The sequence below is a fragment of the Hemiscyllium ocellatum genome, chromosome 1, assembly GCF_020745735.1.
Source record: "Hemiscyllium ocellatum isolate sHemOce1 chromosome 1, sHemOce1.pat.X.cur, whole genome shotgun sequence".
Taxonomy (NCBI): domain Eukaryota; kingdom Metazoa; phylum Chordata; class Chondrichthyes; order Orectolobiformes; family Hemiscylliidae; genus Hemiscyllium; species Hemiscyllium ocellatum.
The window spans coordinates 47,024,527-47,045,902 of record NC_083401.1 but is presented as its reverse complement, the minus strand read 5'-3'; the positions used below and the strand labels follow the sequence as shown (position 1 = coordinate 47,045,902).

The window sequence follows — 21,376 nt, the reverse complement described above, 5'->3', positions numbered from 1 at the left end:
GAAAGATGTTGTGAAACATGAAAGGGTTCAGAAAAGATTTACAAGGATGTTGCCAGGGTTGGAGGATTTGAGCTACAAGGAGAGGCTGAACAGGCTGGGGCTGTTTTCCCTGGAGCGTTGAAGGTTGAGGGGTGACCTTATATAGGTTTACAAAATTATGAGGGACATGGATAGGGTAAATAGGCAAAGTCTTTTCCCTGGAGTCGGGGAGTCCAGAACTAGAGGGCATAGGTTTAGGGTGAGAGGGGAAAAATATAAAAAAGACCTAAGGGGCAAAGTTTTCACACAGAGAGTGGTACGGGTATGGAATGAGCTGCCAGAGGAAGTGGTGGAGGCTGGTACAATTGTAACATTTAAGAGGCATTTGGATGGTTATATGAATAGAGGGATATGGGCCGAGTACTGGTAGGTGGGACGAAATTGGGTTGGGACATCTGGTCGACATGGACGGGTTGGACTGAAGGGTTTGTTTCCATGGTGTATATCTCTATGATTCTATGACTCTAAGACAGAGTTGAGACAAAAAGGATTTTCAGGATGGTAACTTGTAAGCAGTGGATTGCCACAATGATCAGTGCTGGGGCCGCAATTATTTACAATGTATTTTATAGAAAAGCATTGTGCTGGAAAAGCACAGCAAGTCAGGCAGCATCTGAGGAGCAGGAGAATCGATGTTTCCGGCAAAAACCCTTCATCAGGAATTATGTCTGAAATGTCGACTCTCCTGCTCCTTAGAGCACCACACTTTTCAACTCTGATACTCCAGCATCTGCAGTTCTCACTTTCTCCCTATATATATTGATGACTTGGATCGGGAACGTGAATGCACTATAGCCAAGTTTGCAAAAAATAGATGGGACAGCAAGTTCAGAGAATGGGACAAATAGTCTGCAGTGGAATATATACAGGTTAAGAGAGTAGGTTAAAACCTTCGCAAATGGAATATAATGTAGAAAGCTGCCAGGTTATGCACTTTACCAGGAAGAATAGAGGAGCTGACTATTATTTCAATCAAGAAAGACTGCAGAAAGCTACAATAGAGAGATTTTGGAGTTTTTGTACATTAGTATCCAATTTCTTTAGGTAACAGGGAAGGCAAATAGATTGTTGGCCTTTATTTCAAAGGGAACGCAGCACAAAAATAGGGAGGTCTTTTTAAAACTACACAAGGTAGCAATCAGACCACACCTGAAACATTAGGAATTTCAGGAAAGATACAACTTCATTGAAGGTAATCCAGAGAAGGTTCAGTAGGTTGATCTCGGGTATGGAAGGACTGTCTTATGAGGAGAAGTTCAGTGGGTTGTGCTTGTACTCAGGAGTTCAGAAGAATGAGAGGCAAGCTTATTTAACTCATCAGGTTAGTTGTAGAAAGGTTGTTTTCAACTGTGGGAGGGTCTACGACGAGAAAGCATAATCTCAGAACAATGGGTCACAGTAAGCAAAGCTCAGCCCCCAGTTTATGAACTTTGATTTGGAGTTCATCAAGCCTCAGAAAAATACTATAGAGGCTGTTGCCACGGATAACATAGTGTCGGTCAGTACCTGCATACAAAAGCTTTCTTTTTATATTTATCCATGGAATGTGGGCATTGATGAGTCATCATTCCTCCTAGTTTTATCACCATTAAAATCAAATTAACTATTACTGATATCATATTTGATATCATATTGGTGGGAACGTGTGCTCAAAATGGTTGCTATATTGATTACAAATCACTGGAATAAGTATATGAAACAAAATGGTACATTTCAAGAGATGTGACAATTTGTCATTGAAATGCAGGCTCTTTTTTTTGAGATGCTGATACGTATTAGAGGTGAAACCAATTGCTTAAGGACTCATTGTGGATGCCTGAAATTTATAAAGTTTGGCTTTGACAATAACTAGAAATACTTATGCATCTAAATTTTTTAAAAAGTATAGCAACAAAACCAGTAAAACTTCAAAATCAGTTGCTGAAACAGAATTCCAGTCTAATGCAAAATAAACAATCAATTTTAAATCTGTAACTTTACCATGAAAAGAATCTTGGGAAACCCAAGTACTTACAAGTGTGTCTAGCCAGGGAATAGTTGCTCCCTCCGCTGGTCAGTCCAAAGCCCTCTGGCACCTGATTGGTGTTCCGAGTCCGAGTTGGCAGCTTTGGAGGTTCAATCTCAGCACCAAACTCTGCTCCAATGACACCGAGAAGGACAATGGCTGTAGCCTGCTTGCGGCGCTCCTCGTATGATGATGATGATTTCTTTGTTTGTGGAAGAAAACTCGGCAAACAGCCTAAAATAGAAACCAAAGACAAGAGTAAATATGCTAATGTACATACATTTTTTCTCATATTATGCCCAGAGTAAAATATATAGGAAGTCAAATAAATGAGGAGCTCTTATCTAGGGGTTATTTCTGCTCTGATACACTTTCAGAAGACAAATATTTTTGGAGACGGATAGGGATTAATTAATTATTAATTAATCATTTATGCAAAGCTTGGCCGAAAAAATGGTTGACCATTGATATTGTTCCATTTTTTGGTTTTCAATAATTTTTTTTCAAGTTCACAAAAAGAGAACAATTTATGTGAAACAGTACAATTATCAAAACTGATGAAGTTCAGGGTCATCTCCATAAATGCAACTTGAATTTCTACACAGCATTGGACAGTCACAACCACTCACTACTTATACAACAACATGAATTACAAGTAGGCAACTCAGTCCCTCAAGCCAGCTCCACCATTCGAGAAATCTTAGAATCACAGAATCCCTACAGTGTAGAAGCAGGCCACTTGGTCCGAGTCCACATTGACACTCTGAAATGCACGCCACCGAGAGCCACCCCCTACCCATTCCCTGTAATCCTGCATTTTCCATGACTATTTCCACCCAACCTACACATCCCTGGACACTCTGGGAAATGTAGTACTGCCTATCCACCTAACCTATACATCTTTGGACAGTGGGAGGAAACCTATGCAGACATAGGGAGAATGTGCAAACTCTACACAGTCACCAGTTGAATGAACTAAATGTGGTCTCAACTCCATTTGCATTGCTGCCTCTTCATTCCCCTCAACTCCCTTATTAATTCAAAAATTATCTAACCTAGACTTGAATATATGAATGACTCAGTCTCTACTGCTCTTTGGAGAAGGAAATTCTAAAAGCTAACCACTATTGAATTAAAGAAATCACCTCATCCTTAAGTGAGGCATCTTCCATTTTTGAACCATACCCTGGTCCTAGATTCCCCCACAATGTGTAACATTCTTTCCGCACTCAACCTGTCAAATCACTTCAGGATCTCAAGCAAAATCAGAAATTGCTGAAGAAACTCAGCAGATCTGATAGCATTTTTGGAGAGAAAAAGAGTTAAAGTTTCAAGTCCAGTGATTCTTCTTTAGAACAGATCTTAATTTTTTTTTAGTTTCATTAACAGCAGCTTTCATTCTTCTAAACTCCAAAGTCTATTGGCTCAACATACTCAGCTCAATCTTACCGCATAAGGAATACCTTAATTTGAGGAACTGTCTTATCTGAAATGCTCCGAATGCAACTACGTACTTTATTTAGGAAAGAGATCAGAACTGCACAAAGTACTCAAAATGGCAACTTACGAAGGCACTGTACAGGAGTAGCTACACTTTCTACTTTTTCCATCTTGCAACAAACATGCCAAAATTCCATGTTTCTTCCTAATTACTTCTTGTATCTGCATATGAATATTTTGGACTCATGCTCCAGTGACACCCAGATCATTTGCACTGTAGTGTTCTGCAGGTTCTCTCCACTAAGAAAATGCTTTTTTTGAAGAACCAATCCTGCCTAATCTTATTTATCCATATTACACTCATGCTGCCATATTTCTGCTATTCACTTAACTTACAGACTCTCTGTTTGCTTGGCAACTTGCTTTGTGTCAACTCTGCATCAACAACAAATATATTTCACATATATTTAGTCTCCTAATCCAAGTCATTAATATGAATTGTAAATAGTTGAGGCCCAATATTGAACCCAGTGGCTAAACACAACTATAAAAGGAAGGAAAAATAGATAAGTCACAATTCTTTGCAACTGATTTACAAATGGACTCTGTCCCAACTGGACCCAGAATCTCAACTTGGTCAGTTAATTCACCTTGCAGTTTCAGAAATCTCATGATTCAGCAGAGAACCTTCAGCCCTCATTCTTTTCATGATTTTCCAAATTTATTCCTGAATAGGGTAAAGAGGTGCGTAGTGGTAATGTCAGTGGGCAAGTAATCCAGAGGCCAAGAAAATTCCTTTGCATATAGATTCAAATTTCAGCATTACTGGTGAGACAATTTAAACACTATCAATAAATAAAGGAAATCAATTTAGTCTCAGTGATGACCATGAAATGACCACTGATTGTTGTTAAAAAAAAACTTGATCATAATCCTTTAACAAAGGAAATCTTTCATTCTTATCTGATCTGGCCTTGCAAGCCATTCTGTTTGAGGGAAATTACAGATTTGTAATATATGTTGTCAATGATGCCCCCATTCCATGTAAGAATTTTTTTAAAAAATGTAAGTGGTAAATAATCCTTATTTACAGAAGAGATACAGATCAGAAGCAGGCCAAAAAAATGCTAGTATCAGCACATTTATATTCCAACTGAAGAGGTGTACTAACACAGCTGAATTGCATCGGTGGTTCCTTAGCCAATATCAAAATTGTGTCAATAATATAAAATTTGATTTTTTTTGACAAGCAAGGTAGCATATAATGTAACTCTCAAAGGTTCTACTTTATACTTGTGATATAGACAACTTGCATTTATATCAAACATCTAACATTAAAAAAATGCCCAAGATGCAAACAGAATACAGGTGAACAACCAACAATCTGCACCTCATTTCTAATTCATGCCTTGCAACAAATTCATCATCACAGCAATTTTGAGTACCTAAAGAATGAGGATAAATTGAACATACATTTCAAGAAATAGGTTTCTTCATGTGGATTTCCTAATACCATTAAGTCCCTAATGCAGACCATTTTAAAGCTAATAGTTTAGAAGACATTGCAGTGAAATTACTAAGTGAATACTCAACACTTACATTTGACACTTTGATAGTTTAGCAAAAGCATTAAGCTCACATTAAAATAATGGAAAAATGCATGTAATATGAATGTGTTAAGTGCTCTCTGCTAATAGGGCTAACAGCCATTTTTAGACATATATCAAAGCATTAGGTCCATAACTCTCTCCCAATGTTTTGACCAAGTATTTTGACAAATAATGATTACTAAAGACAGTGAAAGGACAGAAGAATATCATGCCACATTGACACTACCTTTAGGATACTAGCACAAACCTTCCATTTTAGAAGAAGTCCTTTGCCCTTGGAAGATGGAAATAACTTACCTGCTTGAACTGCTGCAGCACATGTGGTGTAGGTATATCAACAAAGTTGTTTGGAAGGAAGTTCTAGGATTTATTGTGGCACATTCCAAAGGGAAACTAGGAATGGGCTAGCCAGAGATGTTCATCATAAGAAACAAGGTATTTCAACAATAAAAGTCATTGGGAGTTGTATTACTGAAAAGATACTGAGTGTCGCTTGTAGGCAAAACAAACACAAGATCCCACTGATTCTACAACATATGTTGTTGGAACCAACAGCACACGCAAAAAGGGTAATAGGACAGCACTGTTGCTCAGTGATTAGCATTACTGCCTCTCAGTGCCAAGGACGTGGACAATCATCTGTGTGGAGCTTGCATGTTCTCCACATTTCTGTCTGTGTTTCCTCCAGGTGCTCTGGTTTATTCCCACAGTCCAGCGATGTGCAGGTTAGGTGGAATGGCCATGCTTAATTCCTCATAATATCCAGGGATGTGCAGGTTCAGTATATTAGCCATAGGAAATGCAGGTTTACGGGGATAAGGTACGGCTGTGGGTCTGGGTGAGATGGTCTTAGGATGATCAATATCCTCAATGGGCCGAATGGCTTGCTTCCACACAGTAAGGATTCTATGACAATTCCAAGGAGCCAAACAGAGAATAGACTGTCACATGCCAACCTGGTAGGCTCACCATTGACATAAAGATGCAACAATGGGCTAACTGCTACCAGTTTCTCTTGCATCATGAGGTATCCCTCACCATACACTTGGCTGAAGCTAAAAAACCAACATATAAAGAACAGTCACATTCACACCATGACACATGGTACTGTCACATAAATGCACTGCCACAGGATTAACCTAAACAGAAAACTATAGTTGATAAAGCACAGGTGGTCATTCTGCCTTCTGTATCTGTGTTGATCTTTTCAGCAGCTTTTCAATTAGTCCTACACCCTTCCTCTTTGACTGTTGCCTTGCAAAATCTTGTTTTTAATGAATTTATCCACTCTAAGATTCAAAGATGTGTAGGTTTAGTGAATGGACCATGCTAAGTTGCCCATAGTGTTAGATGCATTAGTTGGGGGTAAATATCGGGTAGGGGAATGGGTCTGGGTAGATTACTGTTCGGAGGGTCGGTATGGACTTGTTGGGCCGAAGGTCCCGTTTCCAGTGTAGGGAATCTAATCTAATCCAATCCAACCCAATTAGCTGTTCAACATTTCTGTTCAATCTGCATCCTCCACCCTCTCAGATCATAACTTTTTTCATAAACTCTTTACTCTTTACATCACCCCTACTTAACTCTCAATCACCTTAAGTCTGTTTTCTTTGGTCACTGTGTAGCCTTATTTACTACACAAACCCTTACAGACATTGAAAACTTCAAGTTTAAACCAAATTATCTTTTTCCAAAAGACAGCAACTTTAGATTCTTCAGTCTCTCCACATTAAGATAAAAGGAGTATAAAGAAATAAGATTTATTGTCAGAATATCTGAGTAGCTTCCTCTTCAGTCACTGCACGGACTAAAAATAAGCTGCTGATTGCCTACTGGAATCTTTATCAATCAACTTTGTTCTCTCTTGAGAATGAATCTTGCATTGGGTCTGGCTCCACATTACCAATCCACTTTTCCACATGTCCTTTATTCAAATATTAACTTTGACATCAAATGTCAAAAGTTGGAGAAGACAAAAATAGAACTTTCTGGAAAAGCTCAGCAGGCCTGGCAGCATCTGTGAAGAGAAATCAGAGTTAACATTTCCATAGAACAAGTTGGAGAAGGTCTGGGGAGGCAGGCTGTGTGGAGATAATGTACAGTTGAGCACATATACTCAAGCATCCTCAAATCATGTGTTATAGAATGGTTCGCTGATATTTAACCAGAATTGCAAATGTAGCCAATCTTGCCTCCCTAACACACTGTATGCCCTCCACTATTATCCTGACAGAGAATGGCTGAATGAGATGATTCCATTGGTAGCCCAGGTGATTCCTCAAAGTAGAACTTCTGTTTTCCCACACAGCTCAGCGCCTCACTGTTCAGTATGTATATACAGTCAAGACACCGTTAGCTTCTGATGTTGTTAAAGTTGTGTCAACACATCACTCATCACCGAGTGAAGGGAAAATGTCTAACACAGGCCAGGTTTGAAATTCAGGCTGTTAGTAAATTCAGTATGCTGAATTCACGTGGGCAGCAGTAACTATGTTACAGTAAGATTCACCGACCATAATTAAGAGCATGGGAAGATCAACCAAGGCTCCTGTTTTGGATTTCTGCCTGACATTGCCAACTGAAATGTACTTATCTTGAGAAAACATGTCTGAGTTATTATCTGTGATGGCGCAGTGAGTCAAGTAACCTGCAAATAGTCTGCAAGGGCACACAACTGAGTGGAATTTTACAGTCCCATGCTGGCCAGTCCACAGAGTATCTGCAGGTCAGGTACAAGAGGCAAACATCAACAGATCATTAAATTATACCCCGATGTTTTCTAGAAAGGAGGGGAGAAGTTTAGCAATGGATGGAAGGGTTAAAAGAAAAGTAAAATGTAAAGTATGATTGCAAATCTGACAACAGAATAATATTTTTCATTTCGACTGCTGACTGATTCCACACATTTATGCACAAATAGTCTGTTGTACTGTACAAGCTGGTTTTTACAAACAGCACTGAATTTTGCAACTTGGTTATCAATAGCGGCTTATATTTACATGGCGCCTTCAATGTCTACATACCCCAAGGAAATTCATGGGAATATAATCAAATAAGAATTGTCAATGAGCCAAAGAGCTGTCACAAAACACTCCTAAAATTTTGGTAAATGCAGTTGGTTAAGAGGGGAGATTTAAGAGCTGGAGGACCTAAATAGCTGAAAGCTAAACTCGCAGCGGAGTAGATATAGCGGGTACAAAAGTGATCTACCTTGGAAGAATGAGATGTTGTAAAGAAGTTGTAAGGTTGGACAAGGTTACAAAAATAGAGAAGGTCAAGTTCCTCAAGATAAAACAAATAACTACTGATGCTGGAAATCTGAAATAAAAACAAAAATTGCTGGAGAAACTCAGTAGGTTTGGCAGCTTCTGTCGAGAGAAAATGGAGTTAAGGATTGATTTCAGTGACCCTTCTTCAAAACAGTGCTGGAACTAAGACATGTACTCTGTATGCTGTTTAAATGGGCACAAAATACCAAAAATATTAAGGTGCAATTATAAAACAGCAATTCCTAATCCAGAACCTATTATCCGAAGAAAAATGTAGCAAACATAACTAAGGAATTAGTTCATAATATTACATTGAACGTTTCACTTTGACATTATTTTGCTTTTCTTTACAAAAAAAATCATGACCATGGATCATAATCCTGGATCACTAATGGACATACTGAACTTTTCATTGCAACATGGAATTTTAAAAAAGCAATACAGAAAAAGATGACTCCGAATAGAAATTCAGTGGATAGATAGAGAGGAATTCTGGCATGCAGTAGCTGTACAGAGTCAGAAGGCAGAACGACTAAAGAGAAAGAAATAATGAGAGACTCAAATTGGCATCACATGTAGACTGGGTGGTGAAGAATGCACTTAGCACATTGGTCAGAACACTGAATACAAGAGTTGGGACATCATGTTACAGCTGTAGAAGACATTAGGAAGACCACATTTAGAGTTATGCATACAATTCTGGTTGCTCTGCTACAGGAAGGATGTTATTAAACTAGAAAGGGTTAAAAAAAAGATTTACAAGGATGTTATCAAGAGTGGAGTGTTTGAGTTAGAAGAAGAAGCTGGATAGGTTGAGACTTTTCCTGTGGAGTGTAGGAGACTGAGGGGTGACCTTATAGAGGTTTATAAAATCACGAGTTGCATAGATGAAGTGAATAGCCACTGTCTTTTCTATAGGGTATGGGAGTCCAAAACTAGAAGCCCTAGGTTTAAGGTGAATGGGGAAAGATTTAAAACGGACCTGAGGGGTCTTCTTCCATAGAAGTAGTGCACATATGGAATAAGCTACTAGCAGGAGTGGTAAAGGGGGGTACAATTACAACATGTACATGTATAGGAAAGGTTTAGAGGGAAGTGGGCCAAACATAGAGAAATGCGACTAGTTCAGTTTAGGAAACCTGGTCAGCATGGGTGAGGTGGGCCAAAGAGCCAGTTTCCCTGCTGTATGACTGAGTACCTAATGCCCTCTCAAGAGGAGGCTACTTACTCATGCTGCTAGAGATATACAAACAAAACAGGCTATAAAAGCAAGCTTCAACTTAGCTAGAGCAAGCTCGAGGCCTGATCTTCTTGTGTCTGGACTCGAGTGCTGTGAAGATTGAAGTCTTGAGAACAACCATTTAGTAGCCCTCAATTGCAAGCAAATAAAGAGAACACATCTTCTCACTATGAGTGTTGCTAGCCAGCCAATGATGAACAGAGCCAGGAGAAAGGAATTTCAATCTGTAGAGCTAAGAATCTCAAAATTGACTGTTCAACCCCAATATCAATGTTACCAGTAACATAAACTATACCAACCACATTGTTCTACCATCTACTTTGCACAAATAACCCAGAGACTGATCTGTCAATTTAAAAAAAAACTTTTTGTTTTGGGTTCACTTCTCTTTCCCAATCTATGTCTATGTGTTGCAATATTATTTCTTATCACAGCCACTAAGCAACAAACTCACTCTTTTGTAAACTCAAGAAGGCAGAGTTAAATCAGCTCTTTTTAAAACCTAATTCCTTGGGATAGTAGAAAGGTACCTTTTAAAGGGAAGGGATCTTATGAAAACTAAACTTGTTGTGACCAAATTTGGGGGGGGGGGGGGGGGGGGTGAATGAAGAAGGGGAGCGGTTCATCCTTCTTCACCCAGCGCTTGACAATTTGCTTTTATTATTCACTTGTGGGACTTGGGCATCACTGGCTGGTCAGCATTATTCTGCATCGCTAGCTGCCCTTGAACTAAGTGGGTGCTGGGTCTGGAATATTCTAGGTCTGGAATCATAGGTAGGCCAGACCACTTGAAGATGGCAGATTTCCTTCCTTAAAGGACATTAGTGAGCCAGATGGATTTCTCCAACGATCAACAATAGTTTCATAGTCATCAGCTGATTCTTAATTCCAGATTTTTAAAAATTGAATTCAAAGTTCACCATCTGCCATGATTCAAACCTAGGTCCCAGAACATGAGCCCAATTTCTGGATTAATTGTCTAGTGATACCACTAGGCTATCGCTTCCCTTGAGGTATGAGGTATGCAGTATGGAATTTGAAGATACCAGCTGGAACTGTAACAAATTGGTGAATCTTGCCTGGAAGTAGTCATAACAATAGTTCAACATTCAACTGCTTCTAGTCTGTAAGATTATAACCCATGATTAATATTCTAAATCTAAGAAGAACTCATATGGTGCAGTAAAAGGTTATTTTATCCCAGCAGCTAGATTGCTTCAAGCATAGAATTAATTTTTTGATAATGTGCATTATTTCAAGAACAGGGGCAAGGCCTGTTTCAAGAAATGTTGTAAAATAGATGAACAGTTAATACCTTATGGAATACAGACAGTCCCTGGGTTGTGAGCAGGTTCCATTCTTGAGTTCGTTCGTATTTCTATTTGTACACAAGTTGGACACATGCAGGCCAAAATAAAATAGTATGAGGAAATGTTTGTATGTTGGATTGTTAAAACTGATACAATTCCCTTGTACGGAATTGCGTTTGGAAGTACAAGTGTTGGTAAAGCGGAAACAATTATCTTGAAGTAAAGGATGCATTATAGATGGAAGCTGTGTAAACTAAACAGAACAGAAAATGTGTATTATCACATACACAACAAGAAATAATTGATCGCTTGCCACAGCACCTGAACAGGTTAATAGATGTAAAATGCCACTGCATAAAGCTGAAGCTTGTAATTTGTGAATGTGTAAACTTTTCTGAATTAACTTGGTACCGTGTTAAATTTCATAATCAAAATTGTGAAATAAAAAAATCACCCGACATAACTGACCTCATTTTTGCTTTTGAAATATTGTTCTCCCTATGACCTTGTTGTATAGAATGTGCAATGTTCAATGACCCATTATTTCTCGTTAAAACAAATGTGGACACAGCCATTTGGGCCAAAAAATATACAAAAACCTACAACTTAGAGAATGACTGAGCACAGCCAGCCTCACTCTGATTGTTCTGTCAGCTGACCTCTGCACAAGCAGTGGCTGGGTGATCCTATGCTCCTTTGCTGACAAATGAACAAGCCAAGGTCCTTATATTTTGTTCAGCGCAGCCTTTAGCCCAGGTGCTTGGACAGTGAGCCAGCATGACATCTCAGATCAAGATGAATTGGTGCAAACTCCAAGCCAAGATTGTTTTATAGCATTTAATTTAGTTTCTTCCCCTGCTTGGATGAGCACAGTCTGGTTATGGATTTCTATTCTAATGTATTGGAGCAGGCCTGAAAGGAACCAATGAAGCAAATGCTATAGTGGAGAGGCAGGAATACCGATCAATAGGCAAGGCCCTGACCTCAGCGCTCTCTGTCCCAGCAAATGGCCACCTCACTCTAGACGAAAAAGCAAAGCCATGTGTGTAGTCAGAAATGATCCACAAGAAATGTAGGAATAACTCTACTGCAATGATTTAATGATTTCTAATTTTTGAAAAAAAAACACAGGCTATGAACATGTTTCCAGTTTGCACATTTTGTTTGTTTATGCAATATACCTAATGACATAATGGATGTTAGCTAAAAAGACTACTTTTAAACATATATATTGCAACACATAATTTATAATGTATTGTAGAAGTAGATCAGACAATCCCAATAATTTGAGCTAGAAGATCAGACTAAAAATTTCCTTACAAAAATATAAGGTGCATTTGGAAACTTGATTTTTTTTCCCAATATTCTGTTGTAAAAACAAGAATAGTACCTGGTCATGTCAAGAGTTTTGCCCTTCATTCACAGATCAATCAGCTAAAGAATTAAGGTTCAATGCACTGGACAAATCACATAATATTTATCCACAAAAGTGCAAAATACATGTCACTACATAGAGCTTAATTTGGAATAAGAAAACAGCAAAGCACAAGTTTTAGAGAATTATGCACTGAAAACCAATATTGATATACTGCCTCACAGGAGCATTATTTAAGAAAGAATAACACTAAGCCACAGAGGAGATATTAAGTTAGAAAATCAAGAGGAATATTTAAAGGGATATAAGTGATATTGAGAGACAGAGAAATGAAGAAGAGAATTGCACAGCTAGGCAAATAAATCCTTGGCTAAAATGGTAGAGCACATTGCTTTAAAATAATGTCTTTAATCGTTGTTTATCACCTTGCACTCCAAGATATTTTGCAACAATATCAATTCAAGAGATCAACCAATATTTAGAATGCACCAGGAGAGAGCTATGATTGGCTAGCATTTGCACCCTGGTTGGTAAAGTGTGCCATGGAGAATGCATCCATTAATGCTGATTGACAATCAATCTGTTAGCTGAACTCAACAGCTCTTGAACTGGTATTCTTGTGACTTCTAATCAGTGCAAGACAAAAAAAAACTTCATAAAAATACATGTTTTCTCTGCAGATGAAACTGTGACAGAGGCCAGAATTAGAGGTATATAAAGGGCCCTCTTGTGGTACGACGGTAATGTCTCTATCCCTGGACCAGGTTCAAGTCCCACCTGATCCACACGTGTATAATAACATCTCTGAACAGGTTGATTAGAAAAAAAGGCAGAGAAGTACAAATGGATACGTGGAAAAAAAGGAAGAGTTAAAGAAATGTCGATGGGCAAAGAGTAATTGGAACAATGAGGTGAATCTCTGATGAAGCTAACTCCATGGGAATTGCCCAAGAAATTGAAATTTCCAATAGGCAGTTATCCTGTGCTTGGAACCCTCTGAGAAAGCACCTTAAGGTCAGAAACTTGAGAGGGTTCTAACTCAGTTAATCTTACCAGCTACCCAAGAAACATTAGAGAATGATACCATACTTTGACTTGCCACTGCTACTAGTCTGACCTTGTCAGTCCTCTGTGACCCAACACCACAACCCACCACACTCCTCCCTAAGTCAGCCTCGTCCCCAGACTGTACCCAAATAGACCTGATCTGCCTCGACAATACTCTATACAAGCTGCACCCCCACCACCTGCATCCACATCCACCCCGACCATTGCCCCCACCCACCATACTTAACAAACGCTCGAACATGTAGAACCTGACAGTCCTAACCCACCTGATAGCCCCTACCTCCATCTACCTGACAACGCAACCCCAACCTACATTGTCACTGCACTATCCCACCTCCTGATCCCAAAATCCCTTCTATCTATTTTACCCAAACCACCTGTACCTCCCAAAACCCTCATCCCTCCTCACCTCCCCGCCCCCAACAGCTCCCCCCTTGATTGTTTTATAAGTCAAGAAACCATCTGTGTTAAATACACTCAGCGAATTGGCCTCACAGCCTTTTGTGGCTAGGAGTGCCACGGATTAACTGTACTCTGGCTGGAGAAATTTCTCCTCATTTCAGTTTTACAGATGCTGTCCCTTCACTCTCACTCTGTTCCCTCGGGTCCGAGTCTTTCATAATAGTGGAAGTATCTTAGTTCCATCCACTCCACCCAGGTCTCTGAGAATTCTGAAAGTTTCAATCAAGCCCACCCCCCAACCCTAGGCCTGTAACCATACATTTCTCATAGATAATCCACCTATTCTGCACATCCCTGGACACTATCGATAATTTAGCAAGACAAATCCATCTAACCTGCACATCTTTGGAATGTGGGAGGAAACCGGAGCACCCAGAAGAAATCCATGCAGACAAGGGAGAATGTGGGGAGTTTGCACAGAATAGGTGGATTAGCAATGGGAAATGCAGGATTACAAGGACAGGAAAGCGGGACAGGTCTGAGTGGGATGCTCTTTAGAGAATTGGTATGAACTTGATGGAACAAATGGTCTGCTTCCACACTGTAGGGATTCTATAATTCTATGTGCAGACTCTACACAGCCACCTAAATGTGGAATCAAACGCCAGTCTCTGGTGCGATGAGGCAGCAGTGCTAACCACTGAGCCACTGTGCCACCTCAAATATGCATGCTTAATACATAGTTTTTAAAATACTGTAGTTATGTCTATAACATAGTTGATTTACTACAGTTATTAAAAATGGGGTCAATTAAAATTCTAGGTAGTCTTCCATTTACTTACTTCAACATTTAATTAAAGAATATTTAAATCGGAGAATGATTATCCAACGTAGATGGTGTTTTCATAAATTTAAATTGGCGGAAGTCTTCTAACCTATTATTTCAAGTATAAAGAAATCAAATGAATAAAGTAACATTACCCTTAAAAGAAATAGTGAACTGACTTTGAACAGATTATAGTGATAACTGTGATTTCATTCTGTGGGCAATAATGTTCCATTTAATCATGATACAGGTGACATAAATATCTATTTTCTTGACAAGACAGTTGATCACCCCATCACAGCAAGAAAATCAACAACCTGAAGTAACTATTTCAATGCTGAATTTCATCTAACATAATATTTTGGCTTTCTGAAACAGTATTTGATACCATAATTCCATTGAACATTGCTGTTACTAAAAGAAAAATCTAGATTTGACTGTCAGTTGGTAAATGGAATGTAGAGGGAGGAGTGAAATTAGAAGACAGGCTACCAGCCACATGACATTTTCTTTCTTGTTGATAATCTACCAGTGCACCATGTTTGGTAGAAAACGACCAATCAGAAAAAAATACATCATCGTAAGGTACAGATCTAGTCATTGCTTGGCACTCGTGGGGCATAAATTTTACTTGCTACTAGTTCTGGGACTTGCACATTGCTGAAATTTTTTCAGGGCTCATAGTCTTTGCAGTATCCAAGGCCTCTTGTTGGTGTTTAATATCATGAACAGTTATTCGAACTGGCAGAAGGTTGAGAGGGATGATCTCCCGGCACTTTTGGATGAAGATTGCGACAAATTCCTCAGCCTTATTTTTTGCACTGATATGCTGGGCTCTCCCACCATTAAGGATGGGGACATTTGTATAGTTTCCTCTATCAGTGTTTCATGTAATATTCAACCACCATTCATGACTGGATATGGCAAAACTGCAGAACTTTGAACTGCTAAGCCCTGGCTATCACTTGCTCCTTGTGCTGTTTGGCATACATAAGGTTGTTTTGCACCTTCATCAGATTGTCACTTCATTTTACATATGCCTAGTGATGCTCCTGGCATGCCCTCCTGCACTCTTCATTAAACTTGGGTTGATCGCATGGTTTGATGGCAATGGCTGAGGAGGTGATAGAATTGCATAGAGTTGAATAGCAATTTATTGTCACATGTAATTTTACAACTGAAATACAATGTTATATGTCGCCATGCCACGGCTTCTAAATTAGTGACAGGAGTTTTAAGTAAGAAGAAGAAAGAAAATAAAAGTTCATCACAGTTCAATTAACGGTTTCTAGGTTTGGAAAACTGGGCTGAAACAGTCATGCAGGACTGGATCAAGACCATCTTGCAACACCAAGTCAAGACCGCCATGCCAGGACGAGACCACCCCGCTTATGAGACGGACACACCAGGAGAGTCTCAGCAGCTCCAGGTCTAGAATCACCATTCCAGGCAGGTGGAAGCTACCTCATTGCTGGGCCTGGACTGGCAGAAGACATTTTTTGCTAAAGTCATTAAAAGAAGGTATCATAATAAATGGAAACATTTTTAAAAGGCACAGATAGAGAAAAAGTAACCCGACCAGGTAGATGAACTCCGGGCTCCTGGGCTGAGGAGCCAGCACGTTGAGCTGCCACAGTGCCACCGTTTTGCCAGCCATGACTGAGCTACAGTACAATTCATCAAGTGCCATTGGCCCACAGGACCTCATGGATGGTCAGTGTTTAATTGCTAGATCTGTTTGAATTCTATCCCATTTAGCACACTAATAGAATCAAGCAACAGAAGGAATACTCAATGTGAAGTCAGGTCATTGCTGTGGTCATTCCATGCATACTGTCATGAGCAGGTGCATCTGCAGCAGGCAGATTGTTGAGGATGTAGTCAAGCATGCTTTTCCTTTACCACCTGCTGCAGACTCAGTATAGCAGTTACGTTCTTTAGAACTCAACCAACTCAGTCAGTAGTAATAGTTCTGACGTTTGATGGTGAATAGTGGACACCCCATTCAGTGAGGGTAATGTGGAAATCAGCAGATTTCCTTGTCCATTTTTGAATTGATGCCATAAGACATTATGGGGTCTAGAAGAAATGTTGACATTGTCCAGAGCAACACCTGCCTGCTGTACACCTATGTGCCAGTGCCTCTGTTCTGCCAGTGACATTTGTACTGTGAATATTACAATGACAGACAGCTGTTTGACTAACCTGCGAGATAGCTTTCCCAGGTTCGCACTAGCCCCCTGTTGTTAGCAATGAGGAGTTTGCTTGGTTACAAGGCCGAGTTTGCCATTGTTGTTTCTGGTGCCTTGCTTGATATCATTTGGTCGATATGATCTGTTTCATTCTTTATTTGTGACTTTTCAGTGGATGATAGAACTGAATGGTTTGCTAGGCCTTTTCAGAGGGCAATTAAGAGTCAACCACATTGCTGTGGGTCTGTTGTCATATATAGGCCATACCAGGTAAAGATAGGAGTTTTCCTTCCCTAAAGGAGATCAGTCAAGCACATGGGTTTTCCAACAATTGACAGTGGTTTCATGGTCAACATTAGACTTTCAATTCCATATTTTATAGATTTCATGTTCTGCCATGGTGGGATTTGAACTGGGTCCCCAGGAGATTACTTGGGTCTCTCAGATATTTGCAACAAACATTGCCCTGATCAAGGTCTGACTACTCTAATCCCATTTTATAGCTCTTGCCCCATAGCCCTGGAACATATAGCAATTTAAGTTAATATTTAAATACTACTCCAATGTTGAGAGTTTTGGACCCAACTCCCTTTCATACAGCGAGTTCTATCGTCTCATGAGCCTCTAGGTGAAAACAATTCTCAAACTCTCTTCTTAGCCTTCTACCTCTAACCTGCACCCCTGGTTATTAACCCTTTTACGCAGAAAAAGCATCTAACTATCCAACCTATGCCCCTCACGATCTTACATATCTCTAACAGGATCCCTCGCCCCCTTCCCTGTTCAATTCCATTTCAGCTTTTCTCTCCTCTGGACTATTTGTTAGGATCCCGTTGCTAATCTAGTTCAAATACACTCCAACCACATCAGCAAACCTCCCAGTTCTCATTCAGATGAAACCCATAGAACGTGTTCTACCTCTCTACAAAAATTATCCTATATTTCAGAAATCTGAAACCCTCCCTCCTGCACCATCTTACCAGCCATGCATTTGTATGGTCTATCCTTCTATTCCTAGACTCATGACTGTGTGGTCGCTGAATTCTTAGTCCAGCAACAAGCCATCATTGCCTCCCTCATACCATAACAATATGTTAGAAATTATCTTAAACAATAATGATATAGCAGTAGATGCCTCTAAGTGCAAGAAATGACTGTGTGGCTCAACTTGCGATATCACAGCTATTAATTGGATTAAAGATGCTACATCTGTCTTAGCTGTTGATTCACATTGCTGCCTGGGCATTTTGATTTGATAAATAATTTTAGACCAGTCACAGTACTGCAGGGTCACAAGAAGGAACTTTTAATTTGTCTTTACTTTCATCAAAATACAGCAAGATTTCATGTCAGCTAAATTTCATGGGTCAAAATATCTAGGTATACAACATCAGGGTTTCTTTCAGGAAAGGTTTGTACGCACAACGTGAGACCAAGTAGTAAGTTAGATTTGTGAATTCAGGGAGGGAAGATTCCAATTTATACCCGTCCCTGCACAACCAGTTGGAGATGAAATAAGCCTCAAGGTTTTTTTAGATTAGATTAGATTACTTACAGTGTGGAAACAAGTCCTCACCAACCCGCCAAAGCGTAACCCACCCAGACCCATTCCCCTACATTTACCCCTTCATCTAACACTATGGGCAATTTAGCATGGCCAACTCACCTAACCTGCACATTTTTGGACTGTGGGAGGAAACCCACGCAGACACAGAGGAAACTCCACACAGAGAGTCGCCTGAGGCGGGAATTGAACCCGGGTCTCTGGCACTGTGAGGCAGCAGTGCTAACCACTGCGCCATTGTGCCGCCCTTAAAGTTGTTGGATAGAATCCTGAGGGACAGGATTGGCACATCTTTTACCAATCTTTCAGGATAAAGGAACTGATGATGAATAAGCCTGATGCATGACATTTTGCATGAATGCTGAAAATGACAAGATGCCCCGATCTGACACAAGTTGTCCTTGTAGGTCCTTCCACTATAGTGAAGGCAGAAGCATGAGAAAAACCGATCATTCTTACAACAGCATCTGGGAGGGCTATTATTTAAAACAAATAAGATAATACACACACAAAAATTCATGATTTGATTTCAACCTTGATAAAGCTGTAGTGAAAAAAGCAGCAGATGCTGAAGCCCCCAATGAACCAGAGCAGAAGCAAGTCATCCTCAATTCTGAGGGGTCACATAAGAATAATAAGACAGTCCATCAAAATAGTGGAACTTGCAGAAATTAGATTTGGGTGACTATCCACTCCGCATCCAGGCAGTTAGCAATGCAGTCACGCATCTTAACTTGAATTGTATTACTCATAATGCTGTTAGGAAGAGGACTGCTGTGACTGTCACTCAACTTGTTTATTTTTTTGTGTGCTTAATAAATAACTAGCAAAAAATGGTCTTTGCAGATGAGAAAAGGAAAGAACATAAAGAATAGTTGACATTTTTTGGGGGTTATGGTGGCTTCAAAATGATTAAATCAATGACTTAGTATAGTTTCAGTATTGTGAACTGACTAGAAAATTCCATAGTTCTTGATGTTTAATGACTGATGGCCAAACTGGCTAATGGCTATTTAAACTGGACTTCACCAGTTTCCCCACCCCCCCCCCCCCCCACCTTACCCCAGTTCCAACCTTACAGCTCAGCACAGTCCTCATGATCTGTCCTACCTGCCAATCTCCCTTTCCAACTATCTGCTCCACCCTCCCCTCTGACCTATCACCTCCATCCCCACCCCCATTCACCTATTGTATTCTTTGCTACCTTCTCCCACCCTCCTCTCTGACCTATCACCTCCATCCCCACCCCCATTCATCTATTGTACTCTTTGCTACCTTCTCCCCAGCCTCACCTCCCGCTCCATTTATCTCTCCACTCTGGAGGCCTCCTGCCTCCATTTCTGATGAAGGGCTTTTGCCCAAAATGTTGATTTTCCTGCTACTCGGATGCTGCCTGACCTGCTGTGCTTTTTCAGCATCACTCTGATCTAAACTCTGGTTTCCAGCATCTGCAGTCCTCACATTTGCTTATTTAAAGGAACCTTGTGAGTAAATTCATTTGATGCCTTTGGGATTATTCCCTCTTGGCATTAGTTAAGTTGCAAACAAGTTCTAGCTTGCATAATGAACTTAGCTAAATGTTTACCAGTAGTTTGAGCCGCATTGGATTTAATAAATTAAGTTACAGCAGTACCACAAGGGAAACTCTACAGATGCTGCCAGACCTGCCAAATATTTCCAATATTTTCTCTTCCGATTTCCAGCATCCACAGTATGTTGCTTTTGGATTGGTATTTAATTCACTGCCACACAGAGATGAACTACCAACTTCAAGTTGTTTGGCTCTTTTCTCCAATAGCATTTCCAGTTATCTGTTTTTACTTTGTTTATCTTCATTACTTCCTTTTTTGCCATTCTCACATCTTATCAGTTAACAATCAAAATCCATTTACACAGCTACATTTCTTTTCCTCAACAACTGACTCCAGCTAACTTAAATTGACATCATTGTTCCTCTCTCCTTAAATGCTGCAGGTCCTGATGAGTATTTCTAACATTTATTTTGTAATCATCCTGACACTCTCTCTTTTATTGCATTGACTTTAACTTGGAATCCTTCAAGTGGCAGCTTATTAAATGCGCTTTGGAAGTCCAACTTCACCAGATCAGCTTCATTACCCTCAGTAACCATCTCTGCTCCCATCAAATAGATCAATTAAGTTTGTTTCTTGATTTGACTTATTAGTGTCACATGTACCTAGGTAACAGTGAAAAGTTTTCATTTGCATGTTCTACAAAGTGAATTAGGGTAATAGAGCAGAGTGAGGAATACAATATTATGGCTGCAGAGAAGGTGCACAAAGAGTGAGATCAACATTTAAATTTAAAATTTGACAAGTCCATTCAGAACTCTGAGAACAGTGGGAAGGAAGCTGTTTTTGAATCTGTAGCTACATGTGTTTAAGCTTTTGGACCTTCTGCCTGATGGAAGAGATTGGAAGAGATTATAACTGGAGTGGAAGGGGTCTTTGATTAGACTTAGAATTTCCTTGATTGTCATATGTATTCAATATAAAATACAGTGAAATGTGTGCCATTGCTGCTACACATGCCGTCACCATAGTACCACTCTGGGTGTCCCAGCTCATGCTATGCTGCCACTAGGGCCCGCTTCACATGGAAGCGAGAGCCCCGCTCCACGTTTCACAGCTGATTGACTGACTCCATAGCCATGCTGCCAAGATGCTGTCGCCGCTCCAGAGCCCATTGAAGCCATCTCCTGCCGAAGTTCCCTCTTTATCTGATATGTTAAGAAGAAGGGGTAGAAGGAAAGAAGAGGTAAAAAAAATGCAGACAAAGAGGACAAGCCCAGGCACCAAAGCCCACACACTGCCTATTCTGCTGTCGTCATCTTGATTATGTTGGCTGCCGTGCCGAGGAAGCAAGAAGCTACAAATGAATGCTGGCTTTCCCCAACTAAATCACACTTGTCCAAAGGACTATTAATTTTATATAAAATTGTTATCACTTAAATTGAACCAATTTGCCTCTAATTCCTCAGTTTGTCTTTGAGATCTTTTTGAACAGAAGTGTGAT

At 39.9% G+C, this 21,376-nt stretch overlaps 1 protein-coding gene across 3 annotated transcripts in view; it reads right to left on the bottom strand.

Annotated features, from left to right (window-relative positions):
* Window positions 1-21,376, bottom strand: part of LOC132833420 (WD repeat-containing protein 7) — a 673,682-nt gene that overhangs the window by 292,957 nt on the left and 359,349 nt on the right. For all 3 annotated transcript variants that reach the window (XM_060851797.1, XM_060851713.1, XM_060851878.1), the window contains one exon: window positions 2,054-2,278. In XM_060851797.1, the coding sequence (XP_060707780.1) occupies window positions 2,054-2,278 (225 nt within the window). The remainder of the gene's footprint in view (window positions 1-2,053; window positions 2,279-21,376) is intronic.